Consider the following 18,789-nt stretch of genomic DNA (forward strand, 5'->3'; position numbering starts at 1 on the left):
TTTTTTTTTTTTGAGATATTTAAAAAATTGATGTTTCGATTGGAACTGCAACACATATTTCAACACGGCCTTGACATTGACTAGAACCCCACCGTAATTTTGACTTTCTTTGCTTACTATTTGTTTTTTTTTTTTTATTTTTTAACGTACATAATAAATTCAACCTATTCATATTTTTTTAATTAAATAATTTAGAAAAGTAATGTTATTGAGCTCAGCTGCTCGATGGTTATCCAAATAATTTTACAGGCATTTTATTAAAGGAAAAAAAAAAAAGAAATAATTTAAACCCAATTAGAATTTATTAGATTTTTTTTTTAAATGGTGAAATAAAATGAATTGATATTAGTATTTAGTTAATGGGAATTTCAAATAATTTTGATTTTTTGGCAATAAAATAAACCACCAAACTGATGTGGAATTGAATCACTTAATGTTTTTTTTTTAATTTTAATTTTATTTTTCGCGTGAAAGAGATTTGATTAGGTTGATTTGACCACTAGGTTTAAAAGTCAACACATTAACCAACCTGCATTTTTGTTGATTAATACATTCAACTAATTATAATTAAACAAAAAAAAAATTAATTACTTTAAGCCTTGTTTAATAGCTTCCAAACATGCCGGATTGCCGTGTCCACTAATTTAAGTATTTTAAAAAAATTATTTTTTTCCTTAAAAGGTATTTATATCAAACTGATTTTCATTTAAAAGATTTTACTGAATGTAAAATCATTACAAAAAGAAAGGAGAAACCTCTCTTTGAGGGTACTTTGGTAATTTAACATTTCTTATTATATAAAATAATCCAACTGTTTTTTTTTTTACATGAAGATTTTATTCGAAGTAATTGATCTGCAATGGTTTTGAATTATTCTTTTTATAATTAATTTAACCAGATTATTGAAAATTCTTCTATTTACCATTTTTAATTTTTTTTAAATATATTTATATATATTGCTTCTAATCACTTAAGGACTAATTCAAAGATGTCCTTATTCAAGTTGTTTATCTATAAAGGATTAAAAAATATTATCTTAACTAAAGATGTCCAATAAAATATAAATTGAAATATTTACATGGAATTATACTACTTGCTATACCTATTTTTTAATTTATTTTTTCAATCATAAAAATAAAAATAAAAATACAATTTATTATTTAGAATGCGCCTTATAATTTGAGGCACTCAAAATGTTTATAATAAGCAATTAGACGAGGAGTGTGAAATTACAAATATCCCCAATTAATTAATCCACTAAATATATATATACTTTGAGATTCAATAAACAGCCAGACGAGAACCAGAGTCTCATGCTCCATCGGATCTTCTTCTACTTCCTGAACGGAGCTCTCAAATGGCTGCCGCAAAATTCTCCGTCACAGTCACCGTCACCGTTCTTTTAGCTGTTTTCTTTTTTAACCTAGCCAAATCGCAGTTTCTCTGCAAGCAATCCTCCTGCCGTGGAGATTTTTCAGTGGCCGTTCGATTCCCGTTCCGACTGAAGAACACGCAGGATTCTCGTTGTGGATTCAAGCCGGATTTCGACCTGTACTGCAACAATCGGAGGCAGACGATTCTGAATCTCCCGGACGCCGGCGACGTCGCGGTGTTGTTCATCGATTACAAATCTCAGAGTTTATGGATCAACGATCCGGATCAATGCTTTCCGAGACGACTCCTAATCGACGCTTTCGATCTAAAGAACTCGCCGTTCACTTCCTACTACCGATCCGAACCCTACACCGTCCTCAATTGTTCGTATCCCGTTGAAACGCTGCCGTTTGATCGTGTACGGAAGATCAAATGTATGAGCGGCGGAAACTACTCTGTTATCACCGTGCCGAACAGAGACCTAGATATGGTTAACGCTTTCCTGCCGTCGCAGTGTAACGTAAGAACAGATACAGTGCACAATTGAATCGAAACGTCGTCGTGTTTGGATCTGATTTGAAATCGGCGTTTGAATTTTCGTGTTTGTGATTATTAGGTTATTGCGACAAGGAGGCTTCCATCGACAAGGATGGAACTCGAAGAAGGAATGGTAGTGAAGTGGAGCAATCCGAACTGCGGAAATTGCGAGGCGCGCGGTGGAGATTGTGGATTCAAAACCAATTCGAGTGCTGAAATCCAGTGTTTCAATCTTCCGAAGAGCGGTATGTAAATTTTTGTTGTTCTGTGTTTTCTCTCCGTCTTTTTCGATTTTTTGTTTCCGGCGCGAATATTTGTGAAATCGAGAGAGATATTCGAGAATTTCCGGCCATCGGAAGTGGCGTCAATGGCGGAGAGACGAATCGCAAATTGCAGTCAACCGTGGAGAAGTCAACCAAAAATAGTGCGAAAAGGCCAGTGGTTCATAAGATGAAGAAACTTGCGACCACTGTCCACCTCCACAGGTTTCAACGGACTTTTAAAAAACATTAACCTATCGAATTACAATAATTTTAGCAGTTTAGAAGTTTTTTTCTTCTTCTTTTAAATATAAATTATGATATAATTTTCAATGAATTAATGAAAATTTAAAGAGGCAAAAAAAATAAATAATATATATATATATATATAATTCCTTCAACCTTTTACTACGAATTTGAAGTTTTATAATTTAGCCAATTCACAAATTATTATGCTATTAAGTTGAAAATTAACGAGGACTAATATATATTGTCGAGGTTTGACTGAATCAAGTGAGAACGAAAAAAAAAAATATAATATTTTTTCAGTCTTACACACGAAAGAATAATATTATTTAAGAACTCAGTTTGACCAATTATTTGATAATTAAATAATAAGTGATGATTTTCCAGGGATTCCAAGGGGTGCGAAATACGGCTTGATCATGGGCGTGGGAATCCCGGGCCTCCTTTTTATAATTGGGCTGGGCTGTTATGTCTGCGGCAAATTCAAGGCCTTCACTCGGCCCAATCGTCCAACAACAAACCTCTCCCTCTCAATGGGTCACCAACCCACTTCCGCCGTAGCAGGCCTCGACAAGCCGACCATCGATTCCTTCCCCAAGATACAATTGGGCGAGAGCCGACGACTGCCAAAGCCCAACGACACCACCTGCGCAATATGCCTGTCGGAGTATCAGCCAAAGGAAACCATCAGAACCATACCAGATTGTCGTCACTTTTTCCATTCTAATTGCATCGATGAGTGGCTTAAATTAAATGCCACGTGTCCAGTATGCCGGAACTCGCCGGAGGATTCCTCCGCTGCCTCTACCCCTTCTCGGACGGTGTCAATGTCGGCGTCCATGTCACCAAGATCCGTGGCATCGTTGCCACGTCATGACTAATGAAGTTTTAAGTATGGTTGTTAAATTGTTTTGCATTTTGTGTATATGTAGATCAACAACGTTCATGCTTTCAATCCTAGCATAATTTTGATGTGGTTGAATTTCTCTTTGAATTTTGTTATTTAAGAAACAAAAAAAAAATGATTATTATATATGAAAAAGTAGAAATTGTACTGACAAGTTTCATTTGATGTAGTATTTTGATGAATTTCTTAATTAATTTTTTAAAATTTTGAGATTTAATTTCATTTAGAGAAATAATGTTATACAAATACCCTAAAATTGATAGAATTAAAATTTAAAAGCCTACAATTTTTCTCAAATGATCTAAAATGAACATAGTTTAAATTAGTTTCATGTATTTTTTTCGTTGTATTCAAAAGTTAATTTAAAAATAAATAAATAAAGGTCTGATTGAAAATGAAAATTGAACTCACCGTTTTAAGCTCTCTAAACCCAAAACCCCTCGTTTCCGTCTCGTCGTACGCGCCACGCTTCGATTCCAGCTGTTCTTCCGGCTTCCTCCCTTCTCCGCTCCCGTCCTCGCATCGCCGGCGAGCTCACAGGCAGGTACTTATTTTTGTCGTTTTTCCATTTTCTGATCCCAAGATCCTTAGCCACCACCTCATTTGACTACTGATCGTCTTCGATGAGTGTTTCAAACTTTCAAGCAGATTTACCTAATTCAAATCGCTGAACACGCTGTTTTTCCTTTCACTGTTTACTTTCTTCTTACTCTTTGGCTGAAATATCATCCAAAGCAAACTAATCAATTGTTTTCATCTCAAAAGAAAGCGGGCAATCTGAAAAAATTTGTCAATTGCTTGACTACACTCTTGATAGTGGATTTTCATTTGCTTTGTAAAGGAGTTTCAATTAAGAGGAGGTAATAATATGTCAGGTGCGCTTACATTGGTTCCCTTCGTGGCAGACAGACTCGAGTTTTCTTTAATGCGTTGTTGAGAGTTTGAGATATTGATTTCAAACTCTTTACCTATAAGTTCGACAGTGTTTGAATTCGCTTGAGAAAAGGACGAGCGATAATTAAGAAGAGAATCAAACTATTATTATCATTACTACTATTTTATTTGGGGTATTGCTATAAACATGCAGTTTTGAGGAGAGTTTATTGAGTTAGCTCGAAGTGCCGGAAAAAGGAGAAAGGTTGCTCCATGAGTGAGCGGCTGAAGTTAATGGGTGTAATTTGGAAGGACAAAAGAGTTCGGTCAATGCACAGTTTGGATGAAAAGAAAATAAATTCATAGAGCATTCCAGTCTGCTCCCATTAATTTGAGATAAAATATGGAGTATTCCTGTTAATTCGAATTCAGTTTAAAAAGAACGTAATGTAAAAAAAAATTAATTATGCATTCAGGGTTAAATAAGAATAAGTCTTAAGATCAAAATATTTTTCTTGATTTTCAATTTAATTGTTTCATTGTTCATTCTAGAATTAGTTTCTTATATGATTACTTGTTGCTTGTTGCTAGACGGTATCAATGGCTTACAGACGCAGCCTTTGCACAAGAGCAAATATTATAGCTCGGCAGTGTCATCCATCGATTAGTATTTTTGGTCATACTGATGACCGTAAAAATCAGCATGTGGATGGGGATTCGATTTCCCAGGAAAAAATCAATAATTTCCTGCAGAGGAGATCATTTGGAACTAGCTTTAATGTATCATCCAGGTCTAATTTATTTCCTCATGGTAGAAGATATCCAAACACTCTCCTCCCGTCAAGTGCTGGTTCCTTTTTCTGCCGCTACATGTCAAGTACTATTGGTGAAGGGTCTGAAAAGATTGAATTCATGAGTGATGTTGCAGAAGTTCTTACAGATACAACAGTTCAATCGGCAGTATCTCCGGCTGCTGTAGCTAATGAAGTAGCCATTGCTGCTGCTGATTCTTTTCTTCCTGTCAAGGGTTTGCAGTACTTTATAGATGGTATTCATTCTTTTACTGGATTAAATTGGTGAGGACCCCCATTTTTTCACACTTGGATTTCTGTCTCATATATTATGTCGGGAACTTTTTATAATGAACAGTTTGTTGATGATCTAACATTTTGAATTCATTAGGTGGGCGTGCATTGTATTAACAACCCTGCTGATTCGTGGTGCAACATTCCCACTTTTGATAAATCAACTCAAATCTACTGCAAAGCTTACTGTATGTCAATTTTTTATGTACTTTATTTTTCAAATTTATTTTTCGCAGTTTTTGGGACGTCCCTTTGTGGGGCTTCTTGTCTTTGCATGCACTGTATTTTTTTTTTCTTTTTTTTTTTCAGTGAAACCGTGGTTTCTTACAAATAGGAAGGGGAAAAAAAAAAGTTTCAACTTCTAGATGTAAATTCTACCACTTGTGCACTCATTCATAATTCATTTTTCCTTCGGGTTACTGTAGTATCATCATTGGATTATTTTTGAGCTTTCCACCCAGTGTCTTGGCCCTGGAACCTTAGCAATATTTAATCCAGCTCATGGTCCTCATTCTCAACCAAGGAGCAATCTTTTAATGGTTAATTGGTATTGCCTTTCCTCAAATTCTGGTTTGTTGTTAGTAATATTTTTCTTGAGGTTCTATCTCTCTCTAAGACCTATTCATCCTTAAACACCAAGGGGTATCTTGGTGGTAAGGACTTTGAGGATGCTTCGAGATAGCTTCCAAGGTCGTGGGTTGTACCCTCCAGTTGAAAACTTGATAATTTAAAATCTTTGTTGTCCTTGTTTCTGCGTGGAGGTATGGGAGTGAGTGAAACCTTCCCAAGGATAAGGGGGACTGCCCTGAGCAAAATTGCTTGGAGTGAAGCCTCTGAATGAGTTGTCCAAAAAAGAAGGGGGTAAAAAAGATAAGCATCCACTTTGCTGATCTTTTATACTGCCACTTTGGTTTGATGAGCGAGAAAGGAGTTAACATGGCTGCAAATTGGATGCAGACCAAGTACTATCTGTTCATTTATCTCATTGAACTAACATGATGAATTTAGTATTTTTTTTATATTTTCAATATTTTCTTCATCCTTGTTTACATTTAATTCTATTGATTATCTGATCGAAGGGAAAACATGCTCGTGGATTCGTTCTTATAATCTAGTCCCACATTCGTTTTCCAGCTGCGTAGATAAATTTACTAGCTAGGTATTAAATCCAATATACTTTAACTTTGCACAACTAGATACGTGGGAAAGCTATTTGCTCATGCCACAGGCTGAAGAATGGAGAGCTTCCACCACTTATAGGGTTCGCCCTCTTGTTTTGGCATGAACTTTCACCTTCTGTGCTAGCATTAATTTTGTGGCATTTATATTATGCGTTTTTAATCTTCAAGCTCATCTTCGTTCTGGCTTTTGTTGTGCTATCTCTATGTCAGTAATAAATAAAAAGGAGTCAGTGCACCAGTCATGATTGTTTTGCATCTTTTATCATGTTATCGGTTTTAATGTGATGCTTATCTCTTGATATTTTACTATTGTGTAATATTCACAACTAACTGGGTATTGGTGTCTTCGATAAAAAATTTAATCAAGTCTCATTTCTTGTGTAGTTGTTAAGGCCTCACTTGGAGGAAGTTAAGAATGAGATGCAAGAAAAGGTATTATGTCCGGTTCTTGTATTTATATTCTACCAGTATCATCTATTGGTTCATTTATCACATCAAAAGTTTTCTTTAATGTAAAGGCAATTGTATTTCATGCATAACTCTGGCCACTCTTCGAAGAAATATAATACAGTTACATGGTTTTCCCCCCATTGTTTTTCTTTTCCTCAGGGTATGGATCCCAGGGCTGTTGCTGAAGGTCAACAAAAAATGAAAAAACTTTTTCATGAGTAGGCTCTCCTTTTCATATTGTTATTCTCCTCATGATATATGATTGAAGGCGATTAATTTTAGATAGCAACCTTTCTTGAGAAAATCAGCGTGCTTTTGGTTCTGTTTTACCACTCTGGATTTTTCGAAGTACTTTTTGTGATTACTTTAGTTTCATGACTTTGACCTTGCAGGTTTGGTGTGAGCCCATTTACCCCATTGAAAGGGCTTTTTATTCAGGGTCCCGTTTTCATCAGTTTTTTTCTTGCGGTAATGTATTGCTTTACTTATAAATGACAAATGATAAAGCATTTAGGTATTTGACCTATATTGCTTATTACTCTTACTTTTCTCAATTACAATTTTCTTTGGCAGATAACTAACATGGCAGAAAAAGTGCCTTCATTTAAAAACGGTGGAGCATACTGGTTTGTTGATCTTACGACTCCGGATACAATGTATATTTTTCCAGTTTTAACAGCACTCACATTCTGGATTACCGTGGAGGTAAACATCCGTACATTTGTATTTGTCTACTTTCTCAAACCAGCAGTCATGGCTCACTATTGATTTAGTTTGCATGGATCCCTTCAATATGTTCAATATTAGTTTGTAATTATTAGCTAGGTCTTATCCTTTTAGATTGGAGTCATTTCTCTAGTTTTGTGGGCTCTTTTTTCTTTGTTGTTAGCCTGTAGATTTTTTGGTCGTCGTACATTCTTTCATTTTCTAAAAAAATAAAAGCTTGGTTTCTTTTATATGTAAAAAAGTAGCATAACTGTTGGACCTGCTAAATCTCCATGGAGTAAACCTAGGTAAAATGTACCGACCCTTTGTGTGATAGGCGTATGTAGTGCAGTGATCACCGATCGTCATTTAACCTGCCCTAATTGGCTGAAGTTGATATAAAGTGCTTCCCTAATCACTTAGTTATAGCCATTTAAGGTTTATTTTTCTTCAATCTTCATCTACATCCACGTCTACTTAATAAATTTCATTTCACTTGATCGGCTTTATAATATTTATTTTCCATTTTTTTTAAATACTATTTTTGTAGTATATTACAGAATTAGTCACAAACATTCTGATTTTGTTCTTTTTCTCAGTTCAATATGCAAGAAGGTATGGAAGGAAATCCTATGGCTGGTACAATGAAAAATGTGATGAGGGGTCTTGCTATTGCTACGGTCCCCTTGACCTCAAGTTTTCCAAAGGTATTTGCTTGCATTCCACATGCATTTTACAGGAAAATTGCTTTTGTTTGCTTGCTTCTGGGTTGAATGCAAGCACTTGAAATCAATCAGTGCTTGCCTTATGTTGGCTCTCAACCTAAGAAGCATGGACATGGGATATGAATATGGACTCGAAAGTACACACGATATGCCATTCAACAAACTAGGACACAGACATGTCAGGGATACCTTCTTTTAGGATATAAGTAAATTTAGATGGAAAAAAGAACTTTAAACTGTGAAGAAGCCAATAATGAAGAGGATGAACGGCAGCGAAGGCAGCGAACAAGGCTGGCAGCAGGCAGTTGCAAAGAAGGCTGGCGTGGGCATTGTCAGCGAGTTGGGTGTGGGTGGCTTCTTTGCGTTTGACTTCAAAAGGAGGAGAGAGATGAAAACTTGCTAGGCTGTTGGGGTTTAATTTTTTACAATCTAATATTTATTGTGTTGTTTTTTTTTTTCAGAACAAAATTTAACTTCTTTGTGCCTTTAGGATTTTACATTATTTGGGCCCAAGAAAAGGTCCAGTCTCAAAGTAAACAGACTGGACCATTGTTTTTGGTTAAAAATTTTCATTGTGGGCATTTTCTGTAAGATCCGATTTTCGATGCCTAGAATCACAGGTTGCCACATACACTCAAAGCTAAATGTTTGTGCTTCATTTCATAGCTTTTAGTTACTGCTTTTAGTGTTTGCACTTTGATATAACTTATGTTACATTGTATCAAGTCATTTAATGTTGGAACATATATATGATTGCGCTTGGGAATTTATTTTTCAAGATCCTTCTTTTCCTTATAAACTATAATAATGCGTGAAACTTGGATTGTGGTATTTGATGAAACATAGCTTTTTTACTATACCTCAGCTTTACTCGGGTCACTTATTCTGGTATTTTTGCAGGCAATATTCTGTTACTGGGTTACATCTAACCTATTCTCACTTGCCTATGGAGCAGGTGAGTTCTTCGAGCCTCTAATGGTCACCATTTATCTTTTACTGTTGTCCTCTTATCAATTGACTTCTGCAATTTTATCTTTTAAAGCATCCATGTGCTGTTTCTTTGTCTTTATTTTCGAGTATATGATTTTGATCACAGTAGTTCGATAAACATAATGCATTTCAGAAGTTCCCTGTTCACCTTCTTCTCTGACAAGTCTGAAAAATGACATATTTGATAATTCTCAGTTCTCAAAGTTCCTGGGGTTAAGAAGGCCTTGGGTGTTCCAGAAATACCAGTGGCGGATAAGAATACCGCCCCACAACCTGCCTTCTCATTTCTTACAGCTATGAAACAAGCAACAGCAGCACCCAAAGAACCTACCACCACCTCACTAACTGCTGAACCATCACGGTCACCATCGTCATTGCAAGACCGAAAAATTTCATCATCGTCAGTTATCAGCCAGAGGCTTAGAAGTTTGGAAAAAGAAGTGAAGGGAAGGAAAAAGATGAAGAACAAGAAAAAGTGAGGGCTTTATTTATTTCAGGTATTGGGACACATCAATTACATTTATTTGTCTGTGCTGCTTGGTAGACTGTAGTATTAATGGCTAGTCAGTTAAGTTAGTGATAACTGAATAATTTTCCTCCTAATGATAGTTTTAATACCCCAGGAAGAGACAGAGAGAGCCCAGCCAAACGAAAATAAATTCTTTGCTTGTGGAGTTTCTACAAGTTCAATCTAATTTTTTTGGATTTTTCACAAAGTATCTAATAAATGTTAGTATGTTTTTGTTGCCAGATATTTAAATTGCCTGTCATGAAGTTATTGCTTGTTGTTCTTGGGGTTTGAATGGAATGTAGTTTTTCAATAGGCCAGAAGATAAGATCCATGTGTTCAAGAATGCTGTAAGCTTTCAAGTCTAAGCTTGAAGACAAAAGATGCATGCATATATGTATGTATGTATGTATACATATGGCAACACAATTTGTTGTGTCCAATTATTGAGGTTGGATTCAAGTCTTTTCAAAGAAATTGAAAGCAGGAAGTCGGTTATGGTTAATCTCAAAGCCCTAATGTTGAAGTCTCATCCAAGTTGAATGAAAGCTACAAGGCTTAATCACTGCCATTGAAGAGGCTCACCAACCAACCACCCAACTAACAACGATTACCATAATTCAATGAAAATACTCTCAATTCCTTGTGTGTTAATCATGTTCATATTTGATATCATAACCATGATCTAAGATATATGGTTCAAATTTTTAATTCTTTTATTTGTTTGTTTTTAGTTTCGTTCGGTTTCTTTCAATTTCTTTACCATGAGTTTATTTTTTCGCAGAACATTTGAATTCTTAGTCAATTTCTAAAAATAATAATAAATCTTCATTTTCAAAACTGGGTTTAATTTATTTTAAAAAGGGCAAAAAAAATTACAAAACATTTTAAATTTAAGCTTAAAATTGGTATATTTATTTAAATTTAGGATGAAGAAATTAAAAGTTTGGTGTTATCTATTAAATTAGTTAGGGTAGAGTTAATAATATGATATACAATTTATTATAACTTTAACGGGTGCACACGTCCACATTTTTTTTTTTTGTCAATAATAGAAATTAAATAGAAATAAATTAAAGTTATGTAATGTAGACTTCAAAAAAAAAAAAAAACTATGGACTAAATAAATAGCACATACAAAATTTGACAACCAAATTTATAATATATGCTTTTAATTTAATAAGTTGGATATAATACATCCACTAATAGATTAAAAAATCAATCCAACCGCATGGAGTTCTGTGTCAGAATCACACTCTTATGGAAGTGAGACAATAATTGTGCAACAATTGTTATAACGTGACAAACAAATTAGCTATGTAAAAATTGAATTTATGATCGAGTCTCAAGTCACATTCCATAAAACTTGAGTGAGGAAATATGTTGAAAACAAATTGAGAAAGCAACGTTACACAATAAAAGTGAATAAACAACAATTACTGCTTTAATAATATATAACTCAGTAGTACATTTTGGAGTATTTTAACCCTAAAATGTATATATGATTTTGATGACTTTATACACTTTCGTATTAACATAACTAGAATAGTAAAAACCCAACGAATATGAAATCAAGTAAAAAGAGTTTGGAACGGATATAATCATGAACAATATGTCCTAAATAAGTATAACCAGGACATCTGACACATGATCACAGATAACACCCACCTTGGACAAGCAACACTCAACCACCTTATTCTAAAAAGTATTATTATTATTATTTTTTATTACTGAAATAATTTAATATATTATTATTATTATTAATTTCCATTTTTAATGTTCTAAAAAATTATTTTAATTTTTCAAACAAAAAAATGTGAGAACGTGGGAAGTTTTTATTAAAGTTTTGGAAATCAGATGGTAAACGTGGTTTACCAGTTCTCACATTAACGGAGATTTTAAAAAGCCATCTCCTTGGGGCCCACCAAGCATACATGAAAATAAAAATAATAAAAAAAAAAAAACAAAATAATCTTGCATCCATTTTTTAAAATTAAATAATTTAAATTAAATTTATTGTATTTATTTTTTTCTTCCAAAACAATTATAAGCCAATGAGTTCACTTTTTTTTTTCTTCACTATTATTTATCATTATTTGCAATTTACATTTACTGTATAATTAAATGACACAATAACTAATTAAATATGAAATAACCGATAACTAAAATCTTATTTCACCTCATTTTATAATTTTCTGCTGACTATTAGATAGGTCAAAGGAGGACGACTTTCCTTTTTATTTATTTATTTATTTATTTATTTATTATAATTTATTTAAGTTTTATTCTTTATAATTTTGACTTTTAGAATAAAACACAATTCAATTATTATTATTTTTTTAAAACAACTCCTAACACCGCCCTTTAATTTGGATGGTTTGAAAAAAGGTCTACAATAATTTTCAAACATTTAAATTCTTACCTAAATTCTAAAATTAAAAAAAAAATTAACAAGTTTTTAGCTTTGACTAAATATAAAAAATTTAATATCAAAGTAGAATATTTACGAAAATAAGGGAGTGAACACATAATACTCCAAAAGTGAGTGCCTGAATTAATAATAAATGTAATTATTATTATAATAATAATGTAATAATTATAATTATAATAATAATAATTTTGGTGGGGACAAAAAAGAATAAGAAAAAGAAAAAAAAGGAAGAAAAAAGAAAACTTTTTTTAGTGTATTTACCATTTACGACACATGGTAAGGTCACAGGAAGCACACCAATGTTTTGACTCTTTTGTACTTTATATTTGTGTTTATAAACCATCTTCCTCCGCTTACTCATTTCATCAATTTTTGACGAATCCACACGCTTTTCTTTTCTCTGTAACGGAGGCCGAAGGATGTCGCAGATGAAGTATTTGATTGAGGTGGAAAAGCACAAGGACGCCATTAATGGAAGGCATTCCATCGGACCCGTTTACAGAAGCATTTTCGCCAAAGATGGCTTTCCGCCGCCCATTCATGGATTGGATAGCTGTTGGGATATATTTAGGTGGGATTACTTCATTCTCTGTTTGTTTTTGGTGTTCATGGTAGGAATGCTGAAGTAGAAATGTTTTCCTGTTTTATTCATCGGACTAGTTGAGTTCAGTTCAGATTTTTGGGTATTCTGCTGGCTGTTTTGATATTGACGACGTCTATAGATTCTTTTTCTTTGAAGTATTAGTTTGAATAGTTTTGATCGAAGGTTTCATAGTTCGTTGTTGTTTTTTTTTTCTTAGTAGTTGGTTCTGCTGCCTTTAATTGGAACAGTGGTAGTTCAAATTGCTTGAGATCAATATCATGTTACATGTCTGTGTTCTGCTTGCTCTGTTCTTATTTCTGTGCAGTACTTTAAAAAGTTTGGGGAATATTATGTAGTGCGTCATTTTCTCAATTGATTACTGTTGCATTGCAGGTTGTCCGTGGAAAGAAACCCTGGTAATCGGATGCTTGGGCACCGTGAGATTGTGAATGGGAAGGTATATCCATTTTGCAGATAATCCAGATGCCCCAAAGGGTTGTTTTTGTTCCTTTTTTTTTAAATCTTCCCGTAAGACCTTGCAGTAAGTTGTACCTTGGGTCTGTTTTGTTTTTCACAGGCTGGTAAATATGTGTGGCTAACATATAAGGAAGTGTACGATATAGTCATAAAAATTGGGAATTCTTTGCGCAGTAGAAGTTTTGCAGAAGTAAGTTTCCATCCTTATTAGGATATTTGATTAATTTCTGCAAGTACATCTCTGCAAATCTTGTGGATTGAAGCTTGAACTAATTTCTGTTTATAGGGAGTAAAATGTGGCATCTATGGTGCCAATTGCTCGGAGTGGATAATAAGCATGGAGGTAGAGTTTTACTTTTGCTCCCGACTTCTTTCTTGATACCATTTTTCTTTCCTTCTTCAGTATTTTGTTGTTAATGTATTTGTGGAGGATTAGGAAAATCCTGTAGTCATGATATCCAAGAAGAAGTCAGTTTGTTCTTCTTTGGAGTTTCCGAATCACGAGACTGTCACAGGACACACTCTAATTTATCATTGCTTTATTCGAGATGAATATTACATGACATTGAAGAACACTTGCAGGCGTGTAACGCTCATGGGCTATACTGTGTTCCTTTGTATGACACATTAGGTATGCTGTATGGTTTGAGTCTAATCTCCTTCTCTTTCTGTATCTCTTTTATAAGAAAAAAATTAAAGGAAGCTGATGAACTTTCTGTCATACGATTCATCGTTTAGGTGCTGGTGCTGTGGAATTCATTATATGCCATTCAGAGATATCTATTGCTTTTGTAGAAGAGAAGAAGTTACCTGAGGTACAGTCCTAATATGATGGAAGTCTGAAATTTAGTATCCTGGTAATTAACTTTGCATCTTTACTCGAGAGCTGGTCTAGGACCTCGGAGAACGGTGATTCAGTGGCACAATATGCATGGTACTTTTCCTGGGTAGTTTTGATCATATGAATTTTATCTTTTTCTTTCCAGATCTTGAAAACATGCCCGAGCACAACCAAATACTTGAAAAGTGAGTTTTTATCACTATTGAGATTCTCTGGCCTATGACATATAAAAGAAACTTTTCATTTTTTTAGTTTAACTTATCTTTAGTAAAACCTTTCATTTGCTTGCTTGTAGCAATTGTGAGTTATGGCAAGGTTACACCTAATCTGAGAGAGGAGTTTGAGAAGTATGGGCTTGAAATATTTTCTTGGGATGAATTTTTGCTTCTGGTAAGTTATTATACGTGATCATTGGCTCATCTGTACAGAATCCTCATTACTTATTCATAAAGTTATTAGCATGGATGATGAACTGAAAACTTTGTTCTTAAGATATTTGCAAAGATATGTATAGACACGGTAATACCTTTTTTTTTCATCATCTTTCATCACAAGAACAAAGTACAAAATAATCTCATAAACTTATGAGTTTCCATTTCTTGAATCTGCTTAAAACAGGGTGAAAACCAACATTTTGATCTTCCCGTGAAAAAGAAAAGTGACATTTCCACAATTATGTATACAAGTGGGACTACCGGAGATCCAAAAGGAGTGATAATATCAAACAAAAGCATAATTTCACTTACAGCTGGTGTTCAGCGTCTACTTGAGAGCGTAAATGAATCGGTAGTTTACCTTAGCTTCTGCTTACAAGGTTTTATTTATGAAAACCCAGTAATGAAAATTTGATGTACCTTTTTCTCTCTGTCTCTCATACAGTTGAATGAGAAAGATGTATATTTGTCGTACCTTCCATTAGCACATATCTTTGACCGGGTGATCGAGGAGTTGTTTATCTTACATGGTGCCTCCATTGGATTTTGGCGTGGGGTGAGTAATCAATCATTTGACCTTTTTAGTGCACCAAATATAAGGTTTGTAAAAGTTGCTCATCATTTTCATTCTATAGGATGTTAAATTGTTGGTTGAAGATATTGGGGAGCTCAAACCCAGTATTTTCTGTGCTGTTCCTCGTGTTTTGGATAGAATTTATGCTGGTAAGCTGTCCATGTGAATTTTATGATTCTTCTTTTTGCCTGCTAGAGATAGTTGAGAACAAACGGAATTATCCAGGGCATTGCACTGGTCTTGTCACTTTGGGCTATGAATGCTAATAAAGTTTTTATCTCCAATGATCAAAATAATTATTATTATATTTTCTCAGGCTTGACTCAGAAGTTAGATGCAGGGGGCATCTTTAAGAAGTCGTTATTCAATCTTGCATACTCACAGTAAGTAATGTTCCACTTTGTTTAATTTTCTTAGAAAAGGCAGGGAAGTAGTTGTAACAGTTCATGCCCACCGCTAGCAGATATTGTCATCTTTGGGTTTCCCCTCAAAGTTTTAAAATGTGTTTGTTAAGGAGAGGTTTTCACACCCTTATAAGTAATGTTTTGTTTCCCTCTCTAAATGATGTGGGATCTCACAAATCCACACCTTTTAGGGGCCAGTGTCCTCGCTGGCACATCGTCCGGTGTCTGGCTCTGATACCATTTGTAACAGTTCAAGCCCACTTCTAGCAGTTATTATCTGCTTTAGCTTGTTACATATCGTTGTTTGTCTCGGTTTTTAATACGCGTCTACTAGGGGAGAGGTTTCTACACCCTTATAAGGAATGTTTCGTTCCTCTCTCCAACCGATGTAGGATCTCAAATTTTGATAAAATAAAGATAGTTTTATGAAATATCATCCTATTCCTTTTTGGAAGAACTTTCTTAGTCTACATGACATTCTTAGTCTACATGACACATGTTATTTTTATATACAAAGTCGTCTATATTCAACATGGTTCACTAACAGCCTTAGAACTTGATAATAATTTGATCAACTTTGTGATCAATGGATCGTGTTTTGGGGTATGATTATGAATCTAACACTTCTGTTGTTCTTATCATATTGTTAATGTGATTGGATTTATTCGATGCTGCAGCAAATTTGGTAACATGCAAAAGGGGCATAAACATGGTGAGGCATCTCCCATTTGTGACAAATTTGTCTTTAATAAGGTGAAAACAATTTTCTATTTTCTTGTCACAACTACTAATTGACATGATGAGCCTCAGACTTACTAAAATTTAAATTCTTATTTTGTTCTCTTGGGGTTCTTATCAGGTAAAGGAAGGGTTGGGAGGTAATGTGAGACTTATTCTATCTGGAGCAGCACCTCTATCAACTCACGTAGAAACTTTCTTAAGAGTTGTAGCATGTGCACATGTTCTACAAGGATATGGTAAGCCATTTCTGCAGTTCATTCTACAGTTTCTGATCTCCATCAACTCATAGATTTCTTGTTTATTTTGGCATTCCTTCCGTTTCTGTTTCAATGATGATTATGTTCATGCTAATGTAGGTTTGACAGAGACCTGTGCTGGGACTTTTGTCTCATTGCCTAATGAATTCTCAATGTTGGGAACAGTTGGCCCTCCAGTTCCAAATGTGGATGTCTGCCTAGAATCTGTACCTGAAATGGGATACGATGCCCTTTCAACCACACCACGAGGGGAAATATGTGTTAGGGGAGACCCATTGTTTTCTGGATACTTCAAGCGTGATGACCTAACCAATGAGGTCATGATTGACGGATGGTTTCATACAGGTAGTCTTAATCCGTGCAGTAAAACTTGTTTCCTCTGTTTTTCCTTTTTTATGGTTTATTATCATAAATTTGCCTCCTTTTTTCTCTTTTCTTCAGGTGATATTGGTGAGTGGCAACCAAATGGGAGCATGAAAATTATTGATCGCAAGAAGAATATTTTCAAACTTTCTCAAGGAGAATATGTTGCTGTGGAAAATTTGGAGAATATTTATGGTCTTGTATCTTCTATAGATATGGTATATTCTGAACTTCTGTTAACTTTTATTCTTCATTTATTTATGGCTTATGCATGGTATTCTATTGTTCAACTTAGATCTGGGTCTACGGGAACAGTTTTGAGTCCTTCCTAGTTGCAGTGGCTAACCCCAACAAGCTAGCACTCGAACGATGGGCGAACGAGAACTGTATCAAAGGGGACTTCGATTCACTATGTGAAGATAAGAGGGCAAAAGACTACCTGCTTGGGGAGCTAAACAGAATTGCAAAAGAAAAGAAGGTTCTATTTCGGCCTAAGTTGCTACAGAGTTCTATTGATTTGAGTGAACAATATTAGTCTGATTGTCTAAAAACTAACATGAAGCTCACACTCCTGTTCTTGACAGTTGAAAGGCTTCGAGTTTATTAAAGCCATTCACCTTGATCCACTACCATTTGATATGGAACGTGACCTTATAACTCCAACATACAAGAAGAAGAGGCCCCAGTTGCTAAAATGTTATCAGGTTCGTATTCGAAAAACGACCTATCTCATCGATCAATTTAGTCAAATTCCCCAAACATGCCAAACCTATTCATGTTAGAAGAATACACTCTAAATAAGCATTAGAACTTCATAGGATTTAAACTAAATGGTATTCCGTGCTTATATTTCATTCTGATATTTGACTAAATGACTGCACTTGAAACATAAATTATGCATAATCTTCGAGCATTTCACTCGAAAAAACTATTCTCAAAAGTCATTTCAAACTCACTCCTCTTTGATCATTTAAGTCCGAAATCAATGTCTGAAATAATTCTGATGAAATCAATGTCTGAAATAATGCTGATGACCTGTTCTTTCATTATTACCATTATTTTTGGGCAGAATGTAATTGACAGCATGTACAATAATGCAAAGAAGCCCTAATGACGGAAGATGACATTAACGGAGCCATTGCCAGCTGCACTGTTTTGCATCATATGATCCCTTTTTACTGTAAATATGGATCAATTTATGTGAATGAAAAAGCTCTGTTTTTAGGGGGGACATGAAAATTTACCCAAACATCTATATTTAAGCATTTAGTTGTATTATAATAAAGATGTCGGTTTTATGGAACATTTGTTTCTGTACTTTTAACGTTATTAATTTTGAACAGTCTTTGTTGGTAATTAAATGGGATTATAAATACAAATTGATGTGATGTTGATATTCTTAAAAACGACGTCTGATACTTGCAAATTAGGTAGGTTGCATATCCTTTATGTTCATATGGACATATTGAATGTCTTAAGATAGGCATATATAATAAATGAAGAAATGAGTAAATGAGACTCCCACCCACCTCTTGGCCCATTTCATTACTCATAACCTTTAAAGCATACATTAAGTTATTAGTAGGGTGTTTTTAGTCTTAGAGTGATGATTTAGACATCGAATTAGGGTTTCGTTAGGATTAGTTGAGCAATAAAATTAGCTATTTAAAGCCTAACCTATTTCAACAGGTAAGAGTTTGAAATAAAACAGTAGAGTGATTCAATAAGAGCTACGAACCGGAGCCTTATTTGTTTGGTCAACACAAATGATGTTATCTGTGGAACGTTCAAATCTTGAGCAGAAAATTCTCCTCATTCTTGGTCTTTCTTGGTCTTTGATTAT

General features: G+C 34.5%; 3 protein-coding genes across 4 annotated transcripts; all 3 read left to right on the forward strand.

Moving 5' to 3' along the window:
* The first annotated feature begins 1,298 nt into the window (after nt 1-1,298).
* On the forward strand, nt 1,299-3,404 carry LOC111480442 (putative RING-H2 finger protein ATL21A). Its single transcript, XM_023125484.1, has 3 exons — nt 1,299-1,894; nt 1,991-2,156; nt 2,805-3,404. The coding sequence occupies exons 1-3, from the start codon at nt 1,358-1,360 to the stop codon at nt 3,296-3,298; spliced, it is 1,197 nt and encodes a 398-aa protein (XP_022981252.1). The 5' UTR covers nt 1,299-1,357; the 3' UTR covers nt 3,299-3,404.
* Nucleotides 3,405-3,715: 311 nt separating this feature from the next.
* LOC111479773 (mitochondrial inner membrane protein OXA1-like) lies at nt 3,716-10,087 on the forward strand. Of its 2 annotated transcripts, none has more exons than XM_023124632.1 (10): nt 3,716-3,868; nt 4,789-5,273; nt 5,380-5,470; nt 6,848-6,895; nt 7,073-7,131; nt 7,306-7,381; nt 7,487-7,618; nt 8,218-8,325; nt 9,244-9,298; nt 9,529-10,087. In XM_023124632.1, exons 1-10 carry the CDS (start codon nt 3,719-3,721, stop codon nt 9,810-9,812), a joined length of 1,488 nt encoding a protein of 495 aa, XP_022980400.1. In that variant the 5' UTR covers nt 3,716-3,718; the 3' UTR covers nt 9,813-10,087. The 2 variants fall into 2 exon arrangements, with proteins under 2 accessions (XP_022980400.1, XP_022980408.1); XM_023124640.1 differs by having other exon boundaries at nt 3,787-3,864.
* A 2,542-nt stretch (nt 10,088-12,629) lies between these two features.
* Nucleotides 12,630-18,263, forward strand: LOC111479187 (long chain acyl-CoA synthetase 4-like). Its single transcript, XM_023123741.1, has 19 exons — nt 12,630-12,843; nt 13,249-13,312; nt 13,433-13,522; nt 13,619-13,675; nt 13,915-13,963; nt 14,071-14,147; nt 14,319-14,358; nt 14,469-14,563; nt 14,792-14,959; nt 15,053-15,163; nt 15,243-15,330; nt 15,498-15,564; nt 16,263-16,338; nt 16,445-16,562; nt 16,683-16,928; nt 17,025-17,164; nt 17,242-17,424; nt 17,531-17,650; nt 18,016-18,263. The coding sequence occupies exons 1-19, from the start codon at nt 12,692-12,694 to the stop codon at nt 18,055-18,057; spliced, it is 1,983 nt and encodes a 660-aa protein (XP_022979509.1). The 5' UTR covers nt 12,630-12,691; the 3' UTR covers nt 18,058-18,263.
* Nucleotides 18,264-18,789: the final 526 nt, after the last annotated feature.

This window comes from Cucurbita maxima, unplaced genomic scaffold (assembly GCF_002738345.1).
Source record: "Cucurbita maxima cultivar Rimu unplaced genomic scaffold, Cmax_1.0 Cma_Scf00001, whole genome shotgun sequence".
NCBI classification, from domain to species: domain Eukaryota; kingdom Viridiplantae; phylum Streptophyta; class Magnoliopsida; order Cucurbitales; family Cucurbitaceae; genus Cucurbita; species Cucurbita maxima.

Coding starts and splice junctions, on each gene's coding strand:
- LOC111480442 (XM_023125484.1), top strand. CDS start 1,358: ATGGCTGCCGCAAAATTCTCCGTCACAGTCACCGTCACCGTTCTTTTA. Junction 1,895..1,990: donor TCCTGCCGTCGCAGTGTAAC/GTAAGAACAGAT, acceptor TGTGATTATTAG/GTTATTGCGACAAGGAGGCT. Junction 2,157..2,804: donor TTTCAATCTTCCGAAGAGCG/GTATGTAAATTT, acceptor ATGATTTTCCAG/GGATTCCAAGGGGTGCGAAA.
- LOC111479773 (XM_023124632.1), top strand. CDS start 3,719: ATGAAAATTGAACTCACCGTTTTAAGCTCTCTAAACCCAAAACCCCTC. Junction 8,326..9,243: donor TGACCTCAAGTTTTCCAAAG/GTATTTGCTTGC, acceptor GTATTTTTGCAG/GCAATATTCTGTTACTGGGT. Junction 9,299..9,528: donor CTCACTTGCCTATGGAGCAG/GTGAGTTCTTCG, acceptor GATAATTCTCAG/TTCTCAAAGTTCCTGGGGTT.
- LOC111479187 (XM_023123741.1), top strand. CDS start 12,692: ATGTCGCAGATGAAGTATTTGATTGAGGTGGAAAAGCACAAGGACGCC. Junction 12,844..13,248: donor AGCTGTTGGGATATATTTAG/GTGGGATTACTT, acceptor GTTGCATTGCAG/GTTGTCCGTGGAAAGAAACC. Junction 15,164..15,242: donor CCATTGGATTTTGGCGTGGG/GTGAGTAATCAA, acceptor TTCATTCTATAG/GATGTTAAATTGTTGGTTGA.